Source organism: Pleurodeles waltl, chromosome 4_1 (genome assembly GCF_031143425.1).
Source record: "Pleurodeles waltl isolate 20211129_DDA chromosome 4_1, aPleWal1.hap1.20221129, whole genome shotgun sequence".
Classification (NCBI taxonomy): domain Eukaryota; kingdom Metazoa; phylum Chordata; class Amphibia; order Caudata; family Salamandridae; genus Pleurodeles; species Pleurodeles waltl.
Window position 1 is genome coordinate 141560163 of NC_090442.1, and position 21984 is coordinate 141582146.

Here is a 21984-nt window from a genome sequence, read left to right on the forward strand (position 1 = left end):
AAACAAATTGTCCCTTGACACCTATTGAAATTACAAGAGCAGCTAAAAGCAGTCAAGAGGGGTTAATGGTGTCATACGGTCGCACTCCTGCAATTTACATCCAGGCCATGAAATCATGCTTAACTAATGTGTCCGTTCCTTATTACACTGATGAACATTCATAGGGCAAAAGAGTCAGGATGTGGACCACACGCTTATGAACTGTGTGCACCATGCAAGTCACAGGACTGAATCACCGAGAGCTCATCACCCTGTTGTCCATCTCACAAGTACCCCTAGTTGTGAAAAGCTACACATTTGTGACAAGTGCTATACAAATAAAACATTATTATAACTGGAAACACATCAACTCCAACTTTGGCCAGTAAACATTAAACAAGGATACTCACATGCTCATGGCACACACTCGCCATCCCTTGTTGAAGCTCAGCATAGTGTCCATCTCTTCTTGTGTAAGTTCAAAATCAAATATCTGGGAGTGAGAGAAAAAAATCAGTTGGCTCCAATCAGCGACAAAGATCAAATGATCAATGAAGGTTTTATCTGCCAATCACAGAAGGATCAAGGCAATGTGTTGTTAAGGCGCTACATCACTACAGTCTCCACAGACTGAGTTTGTGTCATGTTTGAATGTTGTCTGTATTGTGAGATATTTTATTACTGGGCATCCAGCAGGTCTGGCAATTCATATTGTATATCTCAGAAAGATACTTCACTATACCTTGTGGTGGAATGAAAATAGTGGTCACCTGCCGCAAAGTCACAATCAGCATAAAGGAAGATCTGTTCTACTGGTTCATGAATAGGAAGGGACAACCGGACAAGTCACTCTTCCACATTAAGAGCATACAAGCTTTGAAAAAATATTTAGAAAAAAGGAGAGTGGAATAGAGCCAAGGGAAGAGGTTTCTGTGCACGAGCGGAATATGTGGGCATGTCCCCAATCCTCTCCCTCTTACCATCAATTTACCCATCGTTTGCTCAAATTGCCCCAGTCTATGACATACAGACAGTTCTTACTTTTCCAAATACTCAAATGTTGACCCCTTGCATGAAAGTTACTTACCTGTGACTAGAGTTGCCCGGTGTTACTATCTTTGCTAGGTTCTCACGCTTTCCATTATTACCCGTTGCTAGGATGGGAATTCTATTTGTATTTAATAGATCAGCACTTAGAAAATGCAATTACAGCGCACTTGTGCATAGCAGAAGCACCTCACTGTGTGTCTGTAAACAGCACTGAAGCGGATAGTCTTTCACTCCACCTCCCAATGTGCTCATCTTCAGACTTTCACAGAGCAAGTGTGGAACCAAAGTACAGCCGCGTGGAAGGAGGGAGACTCACCTATGAATCTATAGTAACATCTGTCTTTGCATTGGATCCTTTACAGATTCACACACTGAAGTAGATTATGAAGGCAAATGGAGAACAATGTACGTTGAAACCAATTAACTAACACTACAATCTGGGACACTGGAGATGGCTGCAGCCATACAGAAACAGTGGCAAATTCCTATTCAATGAGAACGCCGTTTCTATGACACCATTCGCCATGTTGTGTCCTTTTCCATGGAAGGCTTAAATATGGCTTTAGTACGATATGTTCAATTCTTTTTGTAAGTACAGCTTGAGTTACAAATAAATCTCATGAATATGATGCCTATCGATAGGCATCTGAATTACAACAAAAACTTTCCGTTACAAAAAAAATGTTTTTCTAATACTAAAAAATACCAATTAAGGTTGTATGACGGAGAAAAAATGTCACACAAAATCCTTTGCCACGAAAGCTGCACATTATGCAGTAATTTGTTATTAAAATAGCAGCACCAACAAAGCAATTAAAAAAAACACACCCATGGATTATTTCCTAAAAATGTATGAAGAACATTTAATGTATTGACGTTACTTTGTACTCGCCGATAAATCTGCAAAAGGTAGTAAAAGCTGTACCTAAGAATCAAGAAAAAAAAGAATGCAAAAGAGGTCTAAAATGCATTCAGCATAAGGAGTACAACATTCTAGGAATCTCATAGGTTCCAGTATCTCCTTAAACTCAGAGCCTAGTCATTTTTTGTAGTAACTGAAAATCGTCTAATTTCTGGAGGAAACATTTAGGGGAATATTTATACTTTTTGGTGCATAACTGCACTAACGCAGTTTTGCACCAAAATGTTTAGCACCAGCTTGCGCCATTCCGGAGCACCAGCCGGGCGCCATATTTATGGAATGGCGCAAGCCGGTGCAAAGGGTGGGCTAGCGCAAAAAAAATTACATTAGCCGGGTGGGGCTGGCGGTATGGGAGAAGGGGGTTTTGCACCAAAAAATGACATTAGGCTGGTTAGACTCAAGAAAAGGTGACTCTAACCAGCCTAGCGTCATTTTTTGGTGCAAAACCATCCATACCACATGACTCCTGTCTTAGAAAAGACAGGAGTCATGCCCACCACCCCAATGACCAACACAGGGGACCAGTGTCCCCTGGGCATAGCCACTGCACCCTGTGCCATGAAGGGGGCCCCAAGTTGGGCCCCCAATGGCACTTTTTTTTTTTTTTTTAATGACTTACCAATACTTACCCTACTTACCTGGGATGGGGTCCCCTATCCTCCGGCGTCCCTCTGGTGTGGGTGGGGGTGTTCCTGGGATTTGAGGAAAGCACCTGTGGATCCATTCCATGGTGTTTAACCATGGAAATGGGTCCACAGGTCCCTTAATGCCTGGTCTGGAAGAATCACTCATCAACACTGAATTGGTCAGTTCTGCTGAATATGCATGACAGGACTTGGGGAAGACATGTTGACGAACAAGTTACTTACCTTGGGTAACGAATTATCTGGCAGAGACGTATTCTAGTTGCAGATTCCTTACCTTCGAATTTCCCCTAGGCGTCAGACTGGATCTGGAGATTTTTCTTCAAGCAGTACCCTTGAGCGCCATAAGGTGCCGTCGGACGACTCCACGTACGTCGTTGGCTTCATGGCCGCAGTGATGATGTTGCGGTCGTATATAGGCACCACCCCAGCATGCTGATGTCAGTTTCTTTTCAGGACTTTCCTCGCCAGTACCGCAAGCCATGAAGAACACTGAGAATGATGGCCAGAACTGCAGGGCCCTGAGAAGGGAATCTTCAACCCTAGAAATCAGTTTGCAGTGCGGGGAGGATAGGCGGATCGGTAAGGAGAATGCAACTAGAATGTCTCTACCAGATAATTTGTTACCGAAGGTAAGTAACTTGATCATCTGACTGCTAGTTGCAGATTCCTTACCTCAGAATAGATACCTAAGCAATACCATCCTCGGTGGTGGGCTGTGAACCAAGATCATACTAAAAAGTCCTGCCGGACGGAATGGCCAAAGTAGCTGTCTCTGCGGACCTGACTGTCTACGCAGTAATGCTTTGTGAACGTGTGCAGGAGTGCCCACGTTGCTGTCTGGCAGATGTCCAGGACTGGAACTCCACGTACCAACGCTGTAGTTGCAACAGTTGCTCTGGTGGAATGAGCACACAAACCCTCCGGGGGTTGCTTAGTTGCCAAAGCGTAGCACATCTTGATGCAGAGGACAACCCCTCGCAAGATGGTCTGCTTCTGCACCGCCCGTCCTTTTCTCACACCCACATAACCAACAGAGTTCAATGGTAGGATTGAGGTAGAACGCCAGCGCTCTTTTTGGACCTAGACAGTGGAGCTTCTCCTCTTCATGGGAAGGATGTGGAGGTGCATAAAAAGTAGGCAAGGTGATGGATTGGCCTACATGAAAGCGCGTGACCACTTTAGGGAGGAAGGAGGCCCTGGTACAAAGCACCACTTTGTCAGGATGGACCCACAGAAATGGTGGTTTTGAAGAAAGAGCTTGAAGCTCGCTCACTCACTCTGTGAGCAGAGGTGATGGCAATAAGGAAAGCGCTTTTCAGTGTGAGGAGCTGCAAGGAACAATTTTGTAGTGGCTCAAAAGGAGCACACATAAGATATGTAAGTACCAGGTTCAAATCACACAGGGGCATTATGAATGGGGTCGGAAGGAACAGGTGAATGAGTCCCTTAAGAAACCTCCTAACAATGGGAGAGTTGAACAAGGAGGGTTGCTCTGGCATCCTCAGGAAGGCCGAAATGGCAGACAGGTAGCCTTTGAGGATGCCCAAAGCAGAGCCCTGCTGGGCAAGGGAAAGGATAAACAGGAGAACCTCAGACAGAGGTGTAGAGAGGGGATCAGCAGACTTGTTGGTACACCATGCCACAAATTTGTTCCAATGACAGGCGTGTGCCGTTTTGGTGGACGGACGCCTGGCTGCCAAGATAACATTGGACAGGTTCGGGTGGAGAACCGTCCCCTGCTGCAACAGAAGATCCTCCCGAAGGGGCAGTCTGATTGGAGGATCGATGGCCATTCTCAGGAGCTGAGAATACCATACTCTTCGTGCCTAGTATGGAGCCACAAGGATTACTTGGGCCCGGTCACTCTTGAGCTTCTTCAGAACTCTGGGCAGAAGTGCTATTGGTGGGAAGTCGTCAAGGAGGCCTGAGTTCCCCTCGAGATGAAAAGCGTTGACGAGCGAGTGCTGCCTTGGAAACTCCAACACGCAAAACAGCTGACATTGCACACTGGTATGGTGTTGCGTCGCGGGTGCCCCGTGCAATGCTCATATAATTTTTTTATCTCTTTTCATAGTCCTTGATTTCTTTTTCTTCTTCCTGGGCATTGGGGCCACAGTCCTTCTGCCCATAATACTGATTATCTCCCAGCATTCATTGGTATCTTTTCTTTGTCCTTTTCCAAGATGGTGCCCTTTCCAGTTTTTTCTATGATATGCTCCTAATACAAGATGGCGTTTTTCCTTTTTCCTGTTTGTCACTTCCTGTTCATCCGTATATAAGGAGCCCGGGTTCTTTTCTTCCTTGCGCTGCAACACTTCCTGTTTGGTGGTGGTTCTCTCTCCTGGTAGCTATTACTGTGGTGTATTTCCTGTTCTTCTTCTGAGGTTTTCCAGTTGTTCCAGTCCTTGAAGTCCTCGTATCCTGACACTCTCTACAACCTGTTTCTTGGAGTTCCTGCACAAGAGGTTTTTAACCTTTGGGGTTTTTCCTCTGGGACTCCTTCTGGAGGGCAGGGACTGCCTTGGCATCTACCTTATCAGCAGCACCGTGGCTACCGGAAAGGATCGCCCCTATCTCGGCCAGACCAGAATGTGCAAGATTTGAAGTCGCACTCCAGTGCCATCCGACAAGGGCGGTAAGAGAAAGGCGGAACGTGACACCTGCAGCAGCACCTGTGCAACCATGTCCCACAAGGTATGGGAGTAGCGACCCAAAAGGCATGCAGTGTTCATGGACCTCTATGCCATACTGGAGGAAGAGAATATTTTCTTCCCAAGCTGATCCAGTCTCTTTGATTCCCTATCCGGAGGTGTGGATGGGAATGCGCCAGATGAAGAAGAAGCCTGGATGACAAGGCCCTCAGGCGTAGGGTGTTGAGTCAGGAATTTATAGTCGTTTGGCGCAGGCTTATGGCGGCAGGCGATTGTCCTATTCACAGGAGCCCCTGTGCTGGGTCTGGACCAGGTACCCAGCAGGACATCAGTGAGGGCTTCATTAATAGGTAAAACGGGGTTCTGAAGTGGATGCCCCAGCCTGAAGCACCTCAGTCAGGAGGTTAGTCCTGACTGCCACAGAAGGTATCTCGAGGCCGAGATCCTCAGCCGCCCTTCCTGCCACCATAGAATACGATGTTCCCTCCTCTGTTGCCACGGTAGGGGGAGAAAGCATGCCAGAGTCTGGTTAAGTATCCAGACCGATAGCCACGCCCAATTCCTGTGCCCAGTCGATCTCATGGTAGTCTAGCTGGCATTCCAAAGGGTCCAGCCACCCCTCCAAACTTTCCCCGTGCCCATAAGAAAAAGGGTCAGGATCCATCCTGGGTTGAGAAGGCCCCATCAAAGACGGATCCGGAACGACGTAGATTGTGGGACCAACCAGCATCAGGATTGTTGATGTGTTCACCAGTGCCGGGGAAGGTCACGTTGGCACGACCGGCATTGGCACAGATCCAATAATGAATCCAGAGGGGCCCTCTGGAGTCGGGGCCAAAGACGCCAGCGCGGAACCCAAGGGGCCCCCAACTGACCCCACTGGCTCCGAAGGCACCGCAGGGGATCGGTCTGCACAAAAATTAGGGGCATGGCCTCATAAAATTCTCTAAGTTGGGCAGGGGTGGCTCCGGCTCCTGGAAACTCAGGGAAGTGCAGAGCCAACCCAGAAGCAGGCTCTGAGGATAGAGGCCTAGAGCGTTGAAGCTCTTCCTGCGTTGCATCTGCCGAGCTACGGGGTGAAGTTGAAGAATGGTTGGCTTTCTTCAACTTCTTTATGTGACAGTGTCCAGAGGACTTCGAATGGGACGAAGAAGAGTAGTGGTGACTCAGAGAGCTGTCTCTAGACCGTCCTCACAAGCGAGAATGGGAAGCGGCGCGGATTCGAGTGCCGGGCCGCTATGAGCTTTAGGAACCACCTCCTCAAAGCCTTCAGGTTCATGGCCCGGCACTTGGAGCACAACTTTGAGTCGTGGTAGTGCTCCAGACACCACACACACACAAGGTGCAGATCCATCACAGACATCAAGTGGTGACAGGAGTCACACAGCTTAAAACTGGTCTTCCAATGCATGAAAAATGTAAATAAAGTCAACAAAACAGTAGAAATCAGTCACAAAACGACTGAGGGTAGCTCTCCACAGATCTGCACGTAGACTGGCGTGGAAAGAATGGAACTGATGTCAGTGCGCCGGCGTGGCACCTACATGAGACTTAACGTCATCACAGTGACCACGACACCACAACGCCAAAAACGGATGCAGAGTTGACCGTCGCCACCTGACGGCACGCAAGGGTACTGCTCGAAGAAAAATCTCCAGATCCAGTCTGACGCAGAGGGGAATTTGTAAGGTAAGGAATCTGCAACTAGAAGTCTCTATCAGATATTTTATTACTATAATATCCTGCACAACTGACACCGGTCACCCTAAATGATCAAACCCACTCATTTAAGCCCTAAACCAGACTGCTAGTGAAGTGGACAGAACAGATGCCATCTTACATATTTTTTGAGAGATCCCAACACGATGCCCTACTGGTCATCGATTCAGGGGGGTTGTGGGCTGCTTTTCCAGACGTCAACCTCTTTGCCTTTACTGCACAACATGTTGAATATTGCTGGAGTGAATATCCATTGAAGATGGTAGTCTGCAACCCCATTTTTGAAACTCTTCGTCTTAGGATACACCATCACATGCAGATCAGGTCAAGGAAAAGGTGACCATGGCATGCCAGGGCAGGCCAGGCCGATTTACAATCTCAATGATCAAATACATGGGCCTGACAAGAGCTGTGGTTTCCTTTAACTCCTGAACCTTAACTTTTTTACTTGCCCTTTTTCGTTTTCTGCCTCTTTGCTTTCACTTACCGTATTTCTGAGTCTACATGTTTACCCATTTGTTTACTCTGCCACAATATGAAAAAAAAATCACCCTTCTAGTTTAAGTAATTGTGCTACTGGATCTAACCATCTGTTCCTAGTTCGAATTAGACCCTTATTTAGAATGTGGCAGATGGGGTATTCTCTCAAAACTCGGCGGCTATCCCATCCACCATATTACCAGTGCCACAGGATATCATGCACTTGTAATATGGCGGACAGAATATCAGCCACATTTGAGACAGGGTATCCAGCCACCGAACTCTGAGCAAGGCCCATACTCCTGTGCCCAGATCTGACCTCTTTACATTCTCTCTCAGTATTAACAAACTATTGGGGCCTGATCCGAACAAAGCTGTCAGGGTTACTACAGTATTTTAGGCTGTCTCTGTTCCTCGAACTGAGATATAATTAATCATATTTCTGATTACTTGCTGAATACCATACCGTAGAACCCAACACACAATTTTTTGAAAGAAAAAAAAGAATTCACCATCTGAATTTTCTGCATCATGGAGATAATTAAGTGTCATCAGGAGGGACGGGAGGAGAGAGGGAGAGAGAGCGAGAGATAGATGGAATGAAATCAAGAACAAGAGAATGTATGGTGGGTGTGCATATGTGTTTCTGTCATGAAGTCAGTGGAGAATAAAAACTGCCTTCCTTACACTTAGAAATTTAGTTGAGAGAGTATGCAGGGGAGAATAAAAAATGTTGGCCTATATTTCCAGTCGAGATAATAAATGATATAGCGCCAACTCCCTCCGTCACTTTGGGAAGGTAAAACTGTAGACCAAAGGAAACCTAGAGGAACAAAAATCCATTAAAAATAAAAGAGAGAGCCTCTAACATGGCCCAGCGTCCAGACAGCACTGTGTGCCCTGTCAGGACAGGCTGAAAACCAAGTGAAAGTGGCAGAATTGTTTTGCCTGAACAAGTCTGCAGTGGCAACTCACATTTTCTCACACGTACAGCTCATACGATTTTTACGAAGTAAGCCATTTTCACTTAGAGCAATAGATACAAGAAATGTGATTTTATGCAATTTTGACTAAGGGGGTCATTCTGACCCTGGCGGTCACCGACCGCCAGGGCCAACGACCGCGGAAGCACCGCCAACAGGCTGGCGGTGCTTCCTGGGCCATTCTGACCGCGGCGGTAAAGCCGCGGTCAGAAAAGGGGAACCAGCGGTTTCCCGCCGGTTTACCCCTGGCCCAGGGAATCCTCCATGGCGGCGCTGCTTGCAGCGCCGCCATGGGGATTCCGACCCCCTTCCCGCCATCCTGTTTCTGGCGGTTTTTACCGCCAGGAACAGGATGGCGGGAACGGGTGTCGTGGGGCCCCTGGGGGCCCCTGCACTGCCCATGCCACTGGCATGGGCAGTGCAGGGGCCCCCTAACAGGGCCCCACAAAGATTTTCAGTGTCTGCTTTGCAGACACTGAAAATCGCGACGGGTGCCACTGTACCCGTCGCACCCCTGCAAATCCGCAGGCTCCATTCGGAGCCGGCTTCCTCTTTGCAGGGGCTTTCCCGCTAGGCCGGCGGGCGATCTTTTGGAGATCGCCCGCCGGCCCAGCGGGAAAGTCAGAATGACCGCCAGGGTCGGAATGACCCCCTAAGTCTTGCAAATAGGCGGTGCATCTGTGTGCACCAATTAAAATTGCAATATGTCAGAGAAGGTTAGCCTAATTATGCTTTTACCCTCCTATAAAATGCTATACTCAAACTGCATAGCATTGTTTACAAATCCCCTATGCCCCTAATCCACCCAACCCCCTCCTAACTTGATTCTTTGTAGCCCAAAAGCTTAACCTCACCTGAAAGTTTTCCCGGATGCGCCCTGGAGTGACTGATTTTGGAATTACAATCAAATTCCTCTGGATTAGGAACCGGAGTATAATCTGGAAAAAATGCAAGGAAACTTTTAAATAGACATAAATAAACAAGTCTTCCAAAAATATAGGTTACTTAGATTATTTTCCAACCTATGAAGCTCTGCAATGATCTACCACGGAAAGTACTCCTCAAAATGAGCAAATGAAAACACGCATTTGCAATGCAATGGGTCTCACATTTGCTCGTGTTAGCGCTATTAGCCGTGTAAACTCGTAATCGGACGTTTCTTGTGACATAAATTGAAAATGAAAAGTAAAACTGTTTTGCATAAGCGAGCCGATTCAAAGCACCACACCATGAGCGTCAAGGAGACACACAAAGGAAAAAGAAGTTCGCTCGCAGTCAAACGTATCGGCAAAAGTGCAATTAGCCATGTAACAGGGTCGATGACCAAGGAGTTAACAAAACCTCCCCAAGGAGGGACAAACGTAAACCATTTACCAATGATAACAAATAATTTTTGAAGGGAAAGCCCATGAACGAGTGATAGTGATGGGCGTGAGGTGGGCGTGGTTAAAAGCCGAAATAGATAACAATACGTCGGAAAAGCAGCGCTTCTGCGCTGCTATGCTCAACCTAAAAATGCACTCTTGGTCTCAAAAAGTTATTTTACAGCACCATAACGTCTGTTTGCCTACTAGCTAGCTAGTTTTCACCCAAACATAGGTCACCAATTTCTTCAGCTTCTGGGACTACTTTAGAGAAAAAAGGTATGGGTACTGGTCAATTCTTCCAATCAGCAAATCAGAATGCAGCAAAGGGTACATTTCCTTTCTATACCCAATAAAGTAGTCCAACAGTATCTAGGTAATAATCTTTAATTTAGTTAATAGGTAATCACACTAAAGTTAAGGTGAGCTCAACCTTAAAGGATGATATATTTGTTCTACAAACCCAATAGTCAGTGGATGATTACACATACGTTTTCATGTACGAATTTTCGGATGTGTTTTCTTTTGTTCCTAGATGAATGCAAAACTACCCCACAGGGATGCATGATATATGAAAGCAGGACATTTTTGTCCCAGTGGTTCAATCGTCTTAGATATATTATATATGAGGGAAGTATCAGATGAAAGCCAAGATTTATCTCAGTGAAATGGACAGAGACAGATGCGTAAGAATTCACTAAATCTGACTTAGTATGTAATAGTTTGGTGCATCAAGATTTACCACTACAACCGTTTACAGAATCCGACCTTTGTTTAAAAGAGAAAGGTCTTGAATATGTAAATGAGTTTGTTCTTTACCGTCTGGTAACTGCATTTCAGCCACTGAAATCAGTAGCAAAGGCCACCTTATCCAGCATAGGCAAACGAGAGTACATTTGTATGTAATCTGTCGCTTTTGACAAAAATTAATACTATTCATAAACAAGGAATAAATATTCATCGTAAAGTATCGTAACATTTATTCAAGAGTGATGTGTTCCAGTTTCGACGGTGTTTCGGCTGTTTTTTGGGGTCCAGATGCTTTCAAATAAAAGTTCAAAGCAATTAACACACTCAAAAGCTGTGCGAATTATGATACAGTGATAAGGCTTTCCCAGCCAGGTGTTCTGCAACTGGAAGGGTCGTGATGGCCCGCACTGACTGCTTGCCAGGTGCACTACAGCATTTTTTTTAATTTTTAGATTAAGAATCTGCACTACAATAAATGCTGATTTCTGTCATGCGGACAGTTTGAAGACATTGCACTGTACAATTGCTTCCTCATTAGTTTTTCAGGGGCAATCACGTGTCATCACGGAAAGGGTTCATAAGGGGCAGATGGGCTGTGTGGATATTTATAAAAAAGTTCACGCACAATGCCACATTCACATTGCATACATTTCTTGGATTGAAAAACAGAAAATTGGTGTCATACCTTGGTGGAAGTCTAGGCATAAAATTGTGAAAAATCAGGGAAGACAAGAATTGTTTCAGCTGTGTATTTACATTCGATGTGGAAACGAGTGAGTTCTCAGCGAGTGTGTCATAAATAATAAGTAATCAATAAGAAAAGTAAAAGACTACGCCCATTTTTAGCACTGATTTATAAAGTCTAAAACACTGACCTACGTATGTACTCACCTACTCATGAGTGAGTCATTATTTTTTTTAACCATTTGTTGAGCGCAAACAGGTATTGTGAAAGTAGCGTTCCGGTGCTTCTGAGAAAACATAGTTGGAAAAAGCTCTCCAATTCGAAAAGAAACAAGCGCAATCATGCTATGTAAAATGCAGCGTGATCGCGCTGAAATTGAAAACAAAAAAAAACTAGTGTGATCGCGCTCCGTGGAAAATAAAAAGATAAAGTAGTCTGGAAATCATGCTGAAGACATGGAGCCTCATATGTTTTCAGTAGTTGGCCGGTGCTTTCGAGGAGGGCTAAACACCGGAAAAGTCATGACGTATGCATGCCTTTCACTAATGAAATCAAGTGGATTTTAAAGGGCAAGCCCACGAACCAATGAAAGTGACAGGCGTGATATGGGCGTGGTTAAAAGCCCAAAGAGAGATTACAACAGGGATGGAGCGATTGTGCGCTTGACCCTAAAAAAGGGCATTTGTGGGGGAAGAAACACAAAATAACGTTCTGCTCTTGTTTGGAAGCCCCAATACTTTGGTAATTGCTCCCTGCAATGATCTCCATGTTGCACATGCGTATCCTCACCCTACATCCTTAAAACGGTTTAACATTTCTATGGTTATACTGCATACAATTTGGCTATGATCACAATTCCAGTATCTGTGCCAAATCACACTGTTTACTTTGGTGATATTTCAAGACAATTTGTGTAAATATTGTATGTTTGTATCTGCATTTTAAATTCAAACCCGGTTCGTCCTGAACGGACCTATATTATGTATACTTAAAAACACTACTTAGATTTCTCTATCTCTTTCCAAATGTCTCTATTTCCTCTCTCACCGTGTCTTTCTCAAAGACAGAACTATTTAAATCTGCCCAAATCTCCTTTTAATAATTTCGCCTCCTAATTACTTGCAACTAACTCTCAAATTCATTTTTTAATCAATCAGAGTGCTACAAGGAGGAATAATCTTTTGAGTGATTCACTAACAGGGTTGTGCTTTTTAGTGCGACTTTAATGACTAAACACAGTTAAGATCTTGATAGTACTGCACAGTCCCCTTTCCTACAGACCGGTGGCACAAATGGGAGCGCAAAGCCACCTGTCCCAGGAATCGCTATAACTACCACACCAATGGTGTAAGTCAGGAGGCAAATTACTGAACTGTCTGAGCAGCAAGGGCCTGAGCTCTCTCTTAAAAATGTGGACACACTATGTCACCACTCTTGTAGAAGGAGGTCAAAGAGAAGGAATTCCTGTAGATGCCTAGAAGAGCAGAGGTTATGATGTGTGATGCAAACTACCCATCGGAATCTCTGGTGAACAAGCTTTTTACAAAGCAATTGTCTAAAAGGAGTACGTTTTCCAAAAGGATGGATAGACAAAGAAAAACATTGTCCTACTATGTTGCCAGACTGTAAGGACAGGGGAGGGATTATGCAAGAATAGTGCTGATGACACTTTTATCCAGTGGTACCATCCAGGCCATCTCGATGGTCTTCACTATGTGACCAAATGTCCTAAAGAAACGATTCCACAAGTTGGACCTGTTTCAGAAAGTCAACTTGAAGAATCAGACTGATGCCTCTAGTATTCTTTAATGCAAGAAAGTATCTGTAGTAGACCGAGCTTTCTCATTTAACTGTCCCTTAAACGTATTGTACACTTTCTTCCTGAAACTGTGAAGATCACTCTTTATTTCTTGGAGGAAAAGTGGAAGGGGCAGATGGAAGGAATAGAACAGCCAGTGATGGTAAGTGCTCGAACCCACTGATTTTTTTTTTTTTTTTTAAAGGAAGTATGTCCAGTGTCCAACATGGTTTGCATACTCAAGATTTGAGATTCTTACATCCTTTCCCTGGGAGACAGTAAACGAGTCTTTGTTGCCTTGTGCAGGAGTAGCAGTTCCATCTAATTTAGATCAAAATCTGCACTTCTTATTTGATGCTTCTTTACAGGCCCAAAATGGCTGCTGAGGACATTGTTTCTGAGTGCTTTTAGGCTATGGGTAAATCGGAAAATAAAACCATCAGATAGTAAACCCATAACTGTGTTCAAGGGATCACAGTCAAACCCCGTTGGTGGCCACAGGGCAGACAGCAGCTATTGGGCCTCAACCGTGGTGGCTGGGGTAGTCTGCCATTGGTGTCGTGGGTCAAGTCTTACTATGGTTCCGCAAACTGGAGAAAGTACAACCCTTTCTGCAATTGACTATCAGGGTAGAGAAGACAAGCAGTTACAGACTTCTCAGGAAAGTAGTGTTGGGGCAAGAACTTAGATCACAACAGCCAATCAACAGAGACACCCATGCAACACGGCTCACTCCTGACTCGCTCTCTTTTTTTTGCCAACTTCCTCTGGATGCTCTACTCACCAGGAACAACTCTGCCTCTTCTCTTGGACAGCTGTTCAATCTGCAGGGTCAGACACACTGCTTTTCTCCTTCAGCAGGCAGACTGCTAGGCTACGTCAACAGATCCTTCGCCCGGCCACCATATAGTGCAGACCCCAGGTGAATTGGGATACTGGCTGTCAAACAGACACCACCCCTGGCTACACAACAGCTCTTCAAATACTCGATGTAACACTCCTTTCCTTGCAGAAGAAGAATGTGGGTCTGGAACAATGTGGGTTGTTTGGCTTTTTCATACACATTTTGTAGACCAGGGATGTGATTGTTCAATTTCTTCCTGAAATGTGATGTGGGGTGTGGAATGGGGTGTGGAATGGGATGTGGAATGGGATGTGGATTCATTGTCTAAGATTTCAAAACCAGTTTGGGGTTGGTCACTTTCAAATGTCATTTCCAGACTGCACTCCAGACACAGCCATTGTGCAAAGTGATGTTTCTCAAAGCAGGTAGCAAAGATGCTGGCTCCAAGCAGAAGGACCCAAAACAGAGGCAACATAAATTGTGAGACCTCTGCACCTTATTGTCGTCAGTTTTAATGAAGCAGTAATCATAGACAGAAAAAAGACAGACCCTGCCAAGAAACTTCTTCACGTTGAACATGAATTGCAGTAATACCTGCACCCCTGCCATCTATCAAATGGCTTGTCAAGGAAGAACTAATCAGGAGCCCTTTGCTAACAAGAACTTCATAGAAACCTTTGAAGCTATCTCCACCCCCTCACTTCAGTGTCTTGATCTTTACCCTTCAGCCACAGGAATGTATGCAATACACGCCCACCATCTGAGGAAGGTATCCTCACCCTCCAACTTGGGGCATGCAAAATAGATCCCACTGGCTCACACAGTGCTCACAAACACACATGGGGTAGTCCTACTACCATACATGTGCTACACATGCACAGTGGATACACATGCACTTGACATACATATAGGATGTCAGCACCTGGTTCTGGGCTTCACATCACGGTGGACATTTACACGAAAGTGCTGAGTAGACAGGACCCTCTCCGGCACAGGAAAAACAGGGGGTCACACTATAGATTAAAAGAAACATCACTTTGTGTGAAACACTCAGAGCAAGGACAGCAGTCCACTGCCGCGTGCAAGGGGATACCTGGAGTGCTGCTCCAGGTCACAGAATAGGTTCTGGACTTGAAATGTCAGAGACAGTCCTTGGCCTCTGTGTATATGTTGGATGCTAGGCCCAAAATAAAAGGAAGGATACCAGTTTCACATACAGTTGGGCACATGGTATTTTACGGTGCGGGGGTCATTCCCTCCCCAACAATCACTGTGTGGTGACTAAGTCCAAGCCATGGGTGCAGTTTCACACAGAACCACTGTCTCTGTTCTTGTATCGCCTTTTACCTGTTAATTTGAGGTAATGGCCCTGTAGCCTATTTTTATTCAGATAAAAAAAAAAAAAAATTCTCTGCTGTACCTGGTGGCCCTATTTAGCATGAGATAGATGCCTCTGTTCACAGGAAAATAGATATTCTAGAGGCACTTCTTGCATTCACGTTTCTGTTCTTTGCTGCATTATGTGTGGCAGCAGAATGAAGAGCAGAGAGTTACCCAAATTTTGTCTTTTCTCATAGCAGCTGAAACGTCCCATAATAATGAAGGTTTCTTACTTGAATACCTTATACATGGCATCTAAAGCTTTATATATGTAAGCAAGGATTGATGAGTTAGCAAGGTGTCCATGCCTATCAAGAATTTGCATGGCAAGAACGTTGCATGTCCCAAGGAAAAACTGGAAACAGGAGGCTACAGCCCTCATAACATTGGTTGTCAAACAAGTAAATCCCTTAATTAGATGTAAGGGTTTTCACCATTCAATGCCTTATCAGTGTCTCGCTTGGTTTCCTTCTGCAGTGTTGGACTGGATGATTCATTCTCACTTGCCTAAAGAGCAGGTCCTAATGCAGGATTGCCATCTTTCAGATGGGATATGTGCACAAGTATCTTTAAAGTTAATTTTATCCTTGATATGATGTGCCAGATCACCCAGAAAATGCTTTCACACAGCAGACTCTGTGATATTATCTGGTCCCAGCAAGGCAGACTGCTTACATACTCTTGTAAGAAACTGGCAACTGAAAGTACTGAAATCAGGGGCAGCAAAGCAGGTCTTGTGTTTAGTATATTATGGAATTACATTAAAAATTGTAATCATGGCCACGTTTTTTGGGCATGAAGACTGAAGAGAACTGATCAGGGAAGAAGAAGAAGAAAGATGAAGTTGAGGACGAATCTGCTGGAACTATCTTGCACCCTGTCATAAAATAGAGGACGCAAAATCATCTGAAGGACAAGCAATGGCAAAGCCAACAGATATGGCTTGTAACGTATGTTATATAGAAGTGTTGTCAGCTCTATTTTTTGAAAGGCAAGATAGGTGTGGTAAAGTCTGCCCCTTGCCCGCACAAAAATAAAATATACATAACAAAACATGTTTCCAATTTAAATAATTCTGATGGAACTTAAGAGGCTCCTCTTGCCAGCCCGGAGCAACTACAAACTCTGCTGCATCATTTAGAAAGCCATCAAGACCCCCACATGTCTGACTGTAAAGCTCACCATTTCGGATTGCTCTCTGCACCAGTAGCCAGGACACCCTCAGATTGCAGGAAAAGAAATGTGAAGAAGAAAAATCTATCAAAAAACAGACACTTTCTTCTGCAGCACAACTAAAAGTCTGCAGTATTTTGGCTAATTTCCCAGTCCCCTGCATGGGAATCCACACAAACCCTGGGTACCTTCAGAATCTCCAGGATGTTGCCCCCCCCCCAAAAAAAAAGACGCAAATGTGGCATGGTTAACCTATGTGGAAAAAAGTTATGGATGCCTAAACGCAAACTATCCCAAACAGTCCAAAAAGGCTTGGCACCGGAGGGGAAAAGGCCTAGCAGCAAAAGTATTAAAGAGCACAACATAATGAGGCAGTAACAGTTCACAAACTAGCTACCTCTCAAATCCATTGTTGATTGTACTGCCTTTGATCCTGTACAGAGCTCCATTGTCTTTGGCTAGGTTCATGCTATACAAATGCTCCATCCATACAAAGAAGTCTTCCTGCACCCAGTTTACTGGCATCAGAGGACATGTTCCATTACTTACAGTCCACCACAATTTGACGCAAAGCCTTGATAATAATGTTGACACACAATCTCAAGAAACAAACAGCACACTATGAAAATCACTTGATTTGGCAATTAATGGCAGTGTCTGTGTGTGTTTACGTACTTCTCGTTAATAATTCTGCAGAAAAGCAGCCACTCCATGGAAAACAAGGTCAGCTTCATCTCTGTGCATACATCATCTGCACTCTAAAGTTCTCCATTTCCTATTTTGTGGAAAGAAGGTGGTGACGGAAAAGATTTGGAGAGGATCACAGATGGCAGTAGTCAATTTTTTCAGGGAGGAAGCAGATCGGGCCAGACTCTGTGGGGCAGAGATGTACTACTTTTTATGTCAGTCAATAAGGGATTGAAAACAACCATGCAAATGAAGGAAAAAAAAAACTCTGTATTGTCCCTATAGCATCTGTAGACGAGCACCGGCACAAAACTAAAACAGTTTCTACCCAGATCGGGAAATATCAACATCACCACCACTGGTGTCAAAAAGGTGATCAGAATACACAGACCTTCTTATTTCTTGTAAAGAAACTAAGAAAGTATAAGAATCTATCAAACAAGCTCTGGTACCACCTGGGATAAAACAAGCCTTGTAGTTTCATTTTGAAGTGCACTTTTAGCAGAGCAAGGGAAGGATGTGGCGATCCCAGTACCATAAATACTGGTGTTTTGTGATGGGATGCTGTAAAATCTCAACTGCTAAAATGAGAGATTTAGCCAAAGGTTTTCCTATCGCTGGCAAATCTAAGCACTACAGGCTGCACTGGTGGCAATCAGACAGTACATTACAGTCGCAAAGGATCCAGGATGGGTCTGAGCCTGCTGTAGAACATTCTTTGGACCCTTTATTATATTAAAGAGACATTTTCATACATTGAGAAGATCGGGTACCCAATGGGTGAAGACACTGTGGGGCTGGATACAGAGAATGGCACACACGCAGAGGGTCAAGTACTCCAAACCCACTTGTGCTGAGTTTCTTTCAGCGAAGGGAAGGCTGGTGGCCATTATCAAATGTCTGCGTTTTCAGGATCGAGGTTCTACACGTGCCATGAACTCCTGCTTATTCTAGAGAGACAGCAGCCATTTAAGCTTACAGGTTATAACTTCCCTTGTGTTTCACAACGTCTTTGGTAGGCAGTCACAATACAATGTTGCTGCAGTCAAAACCTTGTCACACGGATTGCCCTTGGCAAGACCAATTGCTTCCTAATGATTTATATCAACGGACTTTGGCGATTCAAATAATTATTTAGAAAAATTGTGTTGTTGATTAAAGTGACCTCTAAACTATTCATTGAACATTTAGCTGAATCTTTTAAGACTGGAGTTGTTTTCAGTAGCAGCTTGGAGCGCCAAAAAGGGGCGGGCGCAGCGCGAGGGGCGGGGCTACATCTAATAAAAACATATTTTTTTTAAACTTACCTGATCCGCTGCTACGCCATTCTCCTTTCCATGTCGCTGCGGGCAAAGGCTCCCAGCCTGCCTTGCAACTAATCCTGTCGCTGCCCAGAGCGCCCCCAAGCAGACTGGGAGCCTGTGCAGGCTCTCTCCAGCCCGGCAACACAGTGTCAGGCTGAAGAGAGCCTACTGCGCATGTGTGTTTGGCCAGACCAAGACGGCCAGCCAAACACACATACGCTCTGAGGGGGTAGTGCTGTGCACTCTCCCTCACTGCTAGTCAACCCCATGGCCCGTCCCTTTCATAACAAAAGGATAATAAACCTGTTCTGTTTTGTTCTGAAAGGTTTGCAGCTTCTGTGCAGGGGTGGGGGGTAAAGGGGGTGATGCTCCCCGCCCTAACAGAGAAGCTGCCCCTGGTTGTTTTATTATACTAAGGGTGACCCAGTCTTGAAACATGGAGGATTCCTAAATTGAGCTAGGTTGCATGTCTATATGAATGCCATGCACAAGGTATTAGAATTCTAGCATGCACATACGAATTGCTAGAAACAGGGAACACATTTTTAACGCAGCTGGTTATCCTGCATTTCTACAGAAGACAGTGTAACTCATCTCAAGAGAGTGTATAGTGACAAAGCTGTAGGTAAATATTCATGTCATAGAGAGAAGTGCGAGTGTTTGTATATATTTGAGGTAATCATCCTGACTGCATTTAGTTTCATGAATTACCAGTTCCACGTCAAATTACTGACAGCTGGTTACACACATATATTGCTGGGGTATATCCATTCACAGTTAAACGGTATGTTCCTTAAGATACCTTTTCATCTTGTAGATATCCACTACCTTCTCCTGGGATCCTTGACCAACCAAGGCGACGAGTCAGAATGGGAAGGTCCATGTCTCCATTTTCTCTCTGACCCAATTCCCTTTTACCTCTGCTACACTGACCCTCATATTCCTATATGTGCGGTCACTGGCTGCCCTTCCTATGCCTACGTATGTGGTCACTGAACCACGAGAGACTGAAAACAACATTGCTCCCACAGGGTTCTGAGCACCAAAGTTAGAGCAACCTTACAGATACCGAAAAACGTTTAATGATGGAAATATGTACCGTTTTCGAAGAGTGGCTTAGGGCCTGATTCACAAATGGCCTCCGCACTTGTGGCAGAGGCTCTCCAGTTGTGGCGGAAGCCCCCCAGTTGTAACAGGGGACCAGTACTTGTGGTGGAACCTCTGCATCGCAGTTTCTCTTTGGGGACATCCCGCCACGAGTGCGGTACCCTACCACAATTGGGGGCCTCCACCATGAGTGCGGAGGCCCTTTGGGATTTGTACCCTTCCTATCTAAAACTTGTAAAACTGGACAGAATTTAGATGCCTTCCATGGTTTGGGGTGTTCACATACATGTAAAAATAGCTCAAAATGAATTGACAGATAGCATGCTGCAAGCAGTCTATGTATTATTTCATATACTTTAATGACACAAATTTTTGGTCTTTCATGAGAGGCTATTAGAAGGTACTGGCAGAAGAATAAGTAACATGAAGGCGGGAGACAGAAAGACATTATATGAATGGCAAGAGACAGTACAAAGGAACCAGTGCCAGAAAGGTAACGATTGAGGAAACAGGTAATACTTCCATAGCATTGATCTAAGCAGACTTCACTTTCGCCACGTACCTGAGCAGACGATTTCTTGTGCTTTGCTGCAATCTCCCTAATCCTAGGGTCATCCAGAAGGGAAGGGTCTTCAGGCTTGGCCCTAGTAAGAACAGTGTAGAAGGTAAAAGAATTTAGGTAATGCAGGTTATGTAGATGTTATAGGCCCACATCAAAGTATACCTTTGTTACAAATATTTAAATCTATATGGTAAGAAGTAAAGAAAAGTAGTACAGAAAAGGGAAGGAGAAGCTGGGTACACGTTTGTAGAAGGAGAATTGTGTACACAACATTCAGTGAGGCTCAACAAACTGTGCTGTTCAGTGTCACAAATCCCCCAGTGATACCCTCAATGGCACTGCAGAAGGCAGTGGCCAGTGCTGAGCCCTGTACTAGCTGATGGTAGAATGGAGGAGAGGGACTGGCAGTGTTCAGTCCGCATGCACCGAACGCTCCCCCCCATGTGGACATGCGCACATCTCTCAGTCTGCACACTGCATGCATTTTCCTCTGTGAGCGTTTGACTTTTGCGGGGGAGAAGTGCAGAGCGGATTTATTATAAGGTACATCACTAATGTTATTGGCAAAGCAAGGATAGACTTTAAGGCAGCAGCAGCAAAGAGCTACAGATGGAGAGCAAAATGAGAAGAGGTGGCTATCAAAGTTTTCCCCTTATGATGCATTGTGCTTATTAAAGTGTTGAAGGATTTCACACCACAGGCTGACCAGCTTACAGTGCCAGAGCGGATTCAGTACTCTAGGGCGTGGCCTTTCTGTCACAAACCACAGTAATCTCGTACTTAGTCCATGCGGTTCTAATATGTCACCCAGGATTGCAATTTCTACAATGTATCAGGTTACAGTGCCGTTGAACAACCCACTCCCCTCCCATCTGTGCCTTCACTCCACCTTGGTTTAGTTGTATCTGAATTCCTAAGTCATGGTGATTCCACCAAAATAAAGGCCATGAGCTTCCAGTCTCCAGTGGCTTCTGCAGGGCTCCATTCGGCCCGCATCATCTGCGGGCTTTCACTTCATAAGATTAGTTATGGACAACTGATTCAAAATCCATCAATATGCTGAGGACATGGTCCATTGCAAAATCTGTACCCACAGCATCTGGTGACGAGAAACCCTCCTCGATTACAGTCATTAGAGGATACCTAGCATGTATTTAAAAGCAAATCAGGAAAAACAGAATTCCTTCTGTGCACCAACAGCAACAAACAACTACAAACAAATACAAGCCTGGCTCTCCAAAGTGAAACTGGAGAGCCTCACTATTTTAGTGACGTGCAGCGCAAATTCTAAGTTTCATTCCACATGGACCTCTTCTTTAAAGGACACATCAAGAAAACTTAGTGCAGCTCCTCAAGAAAGTGCAACCTATCGTCCCTGCAACTGACTTCAGAATAAAAATCCGCCTCTGGGGTATGGCCTTCCTGATGCAGGTCCACAAAAGGTATACGTCTAAGCCATAAGTTACACCCAATCATCCCAGCCGGGAAAGAACTACAAAAGCCCTTCCCTGCAAGCCAGCATCCTCTCTAGAACGAGCTGAGTCACATACAAGGTCACCAGAGGCGGCACTGCCATGGAAAGAAACAAACAAGCAAATAGACACCACGCAGGATTCTACAGACATGTTCCCAGGGCTCGTGGTCACGTTTTCAACTTGTCATGAGTACTGAAGTGGTAGCACCAGCCATGCTGGATGATATGTGGATAGAAGTGGTACGTATCAGTGATGACTCTGTAGTATTACCACTTATCCTCCTTTGACATGGTTAGCCATCCACTCCCACTCAAAGGATGTTGGAAGGAAGCTTGTCATTCTAGGCTAACTAGAGACCATCAGTCGCTCGGCCACTAAACTGCACCATAATTGATAAAACCGGGTTTACCAAAGAACTAAACAA

General features: G+C 44.9%; 1 protein-coding gene across 1 annotated transcript in view; it reads right to left on the reverse strand.

Moving 5' to 3' along the window:
• The window catches only part of LOC138287482 (aldo-keto reductase family 1 member B1-like), a 111432-nt gene that overhangs the window by 13552 nt on the left and 75896 nt on the right, over positions 1-21984 (reverse strand). The window contains exons 7-9 of the mRNA XM_069227929.1: positions 20086-20167; positions 9286-9369; positions 390-472 (exon numbers count right to left, since the gene is read on the reverse strand). Coding sequence (XP_069084030.1) covers positions 390-472; positions 9286-9369; positions 20086-20167 — 249 coding nt within the window. The remainder of the gene's footprint in view (positions 1-389; positions 473-9285; positions 9370-20085; positions 20168-21984) is intronic.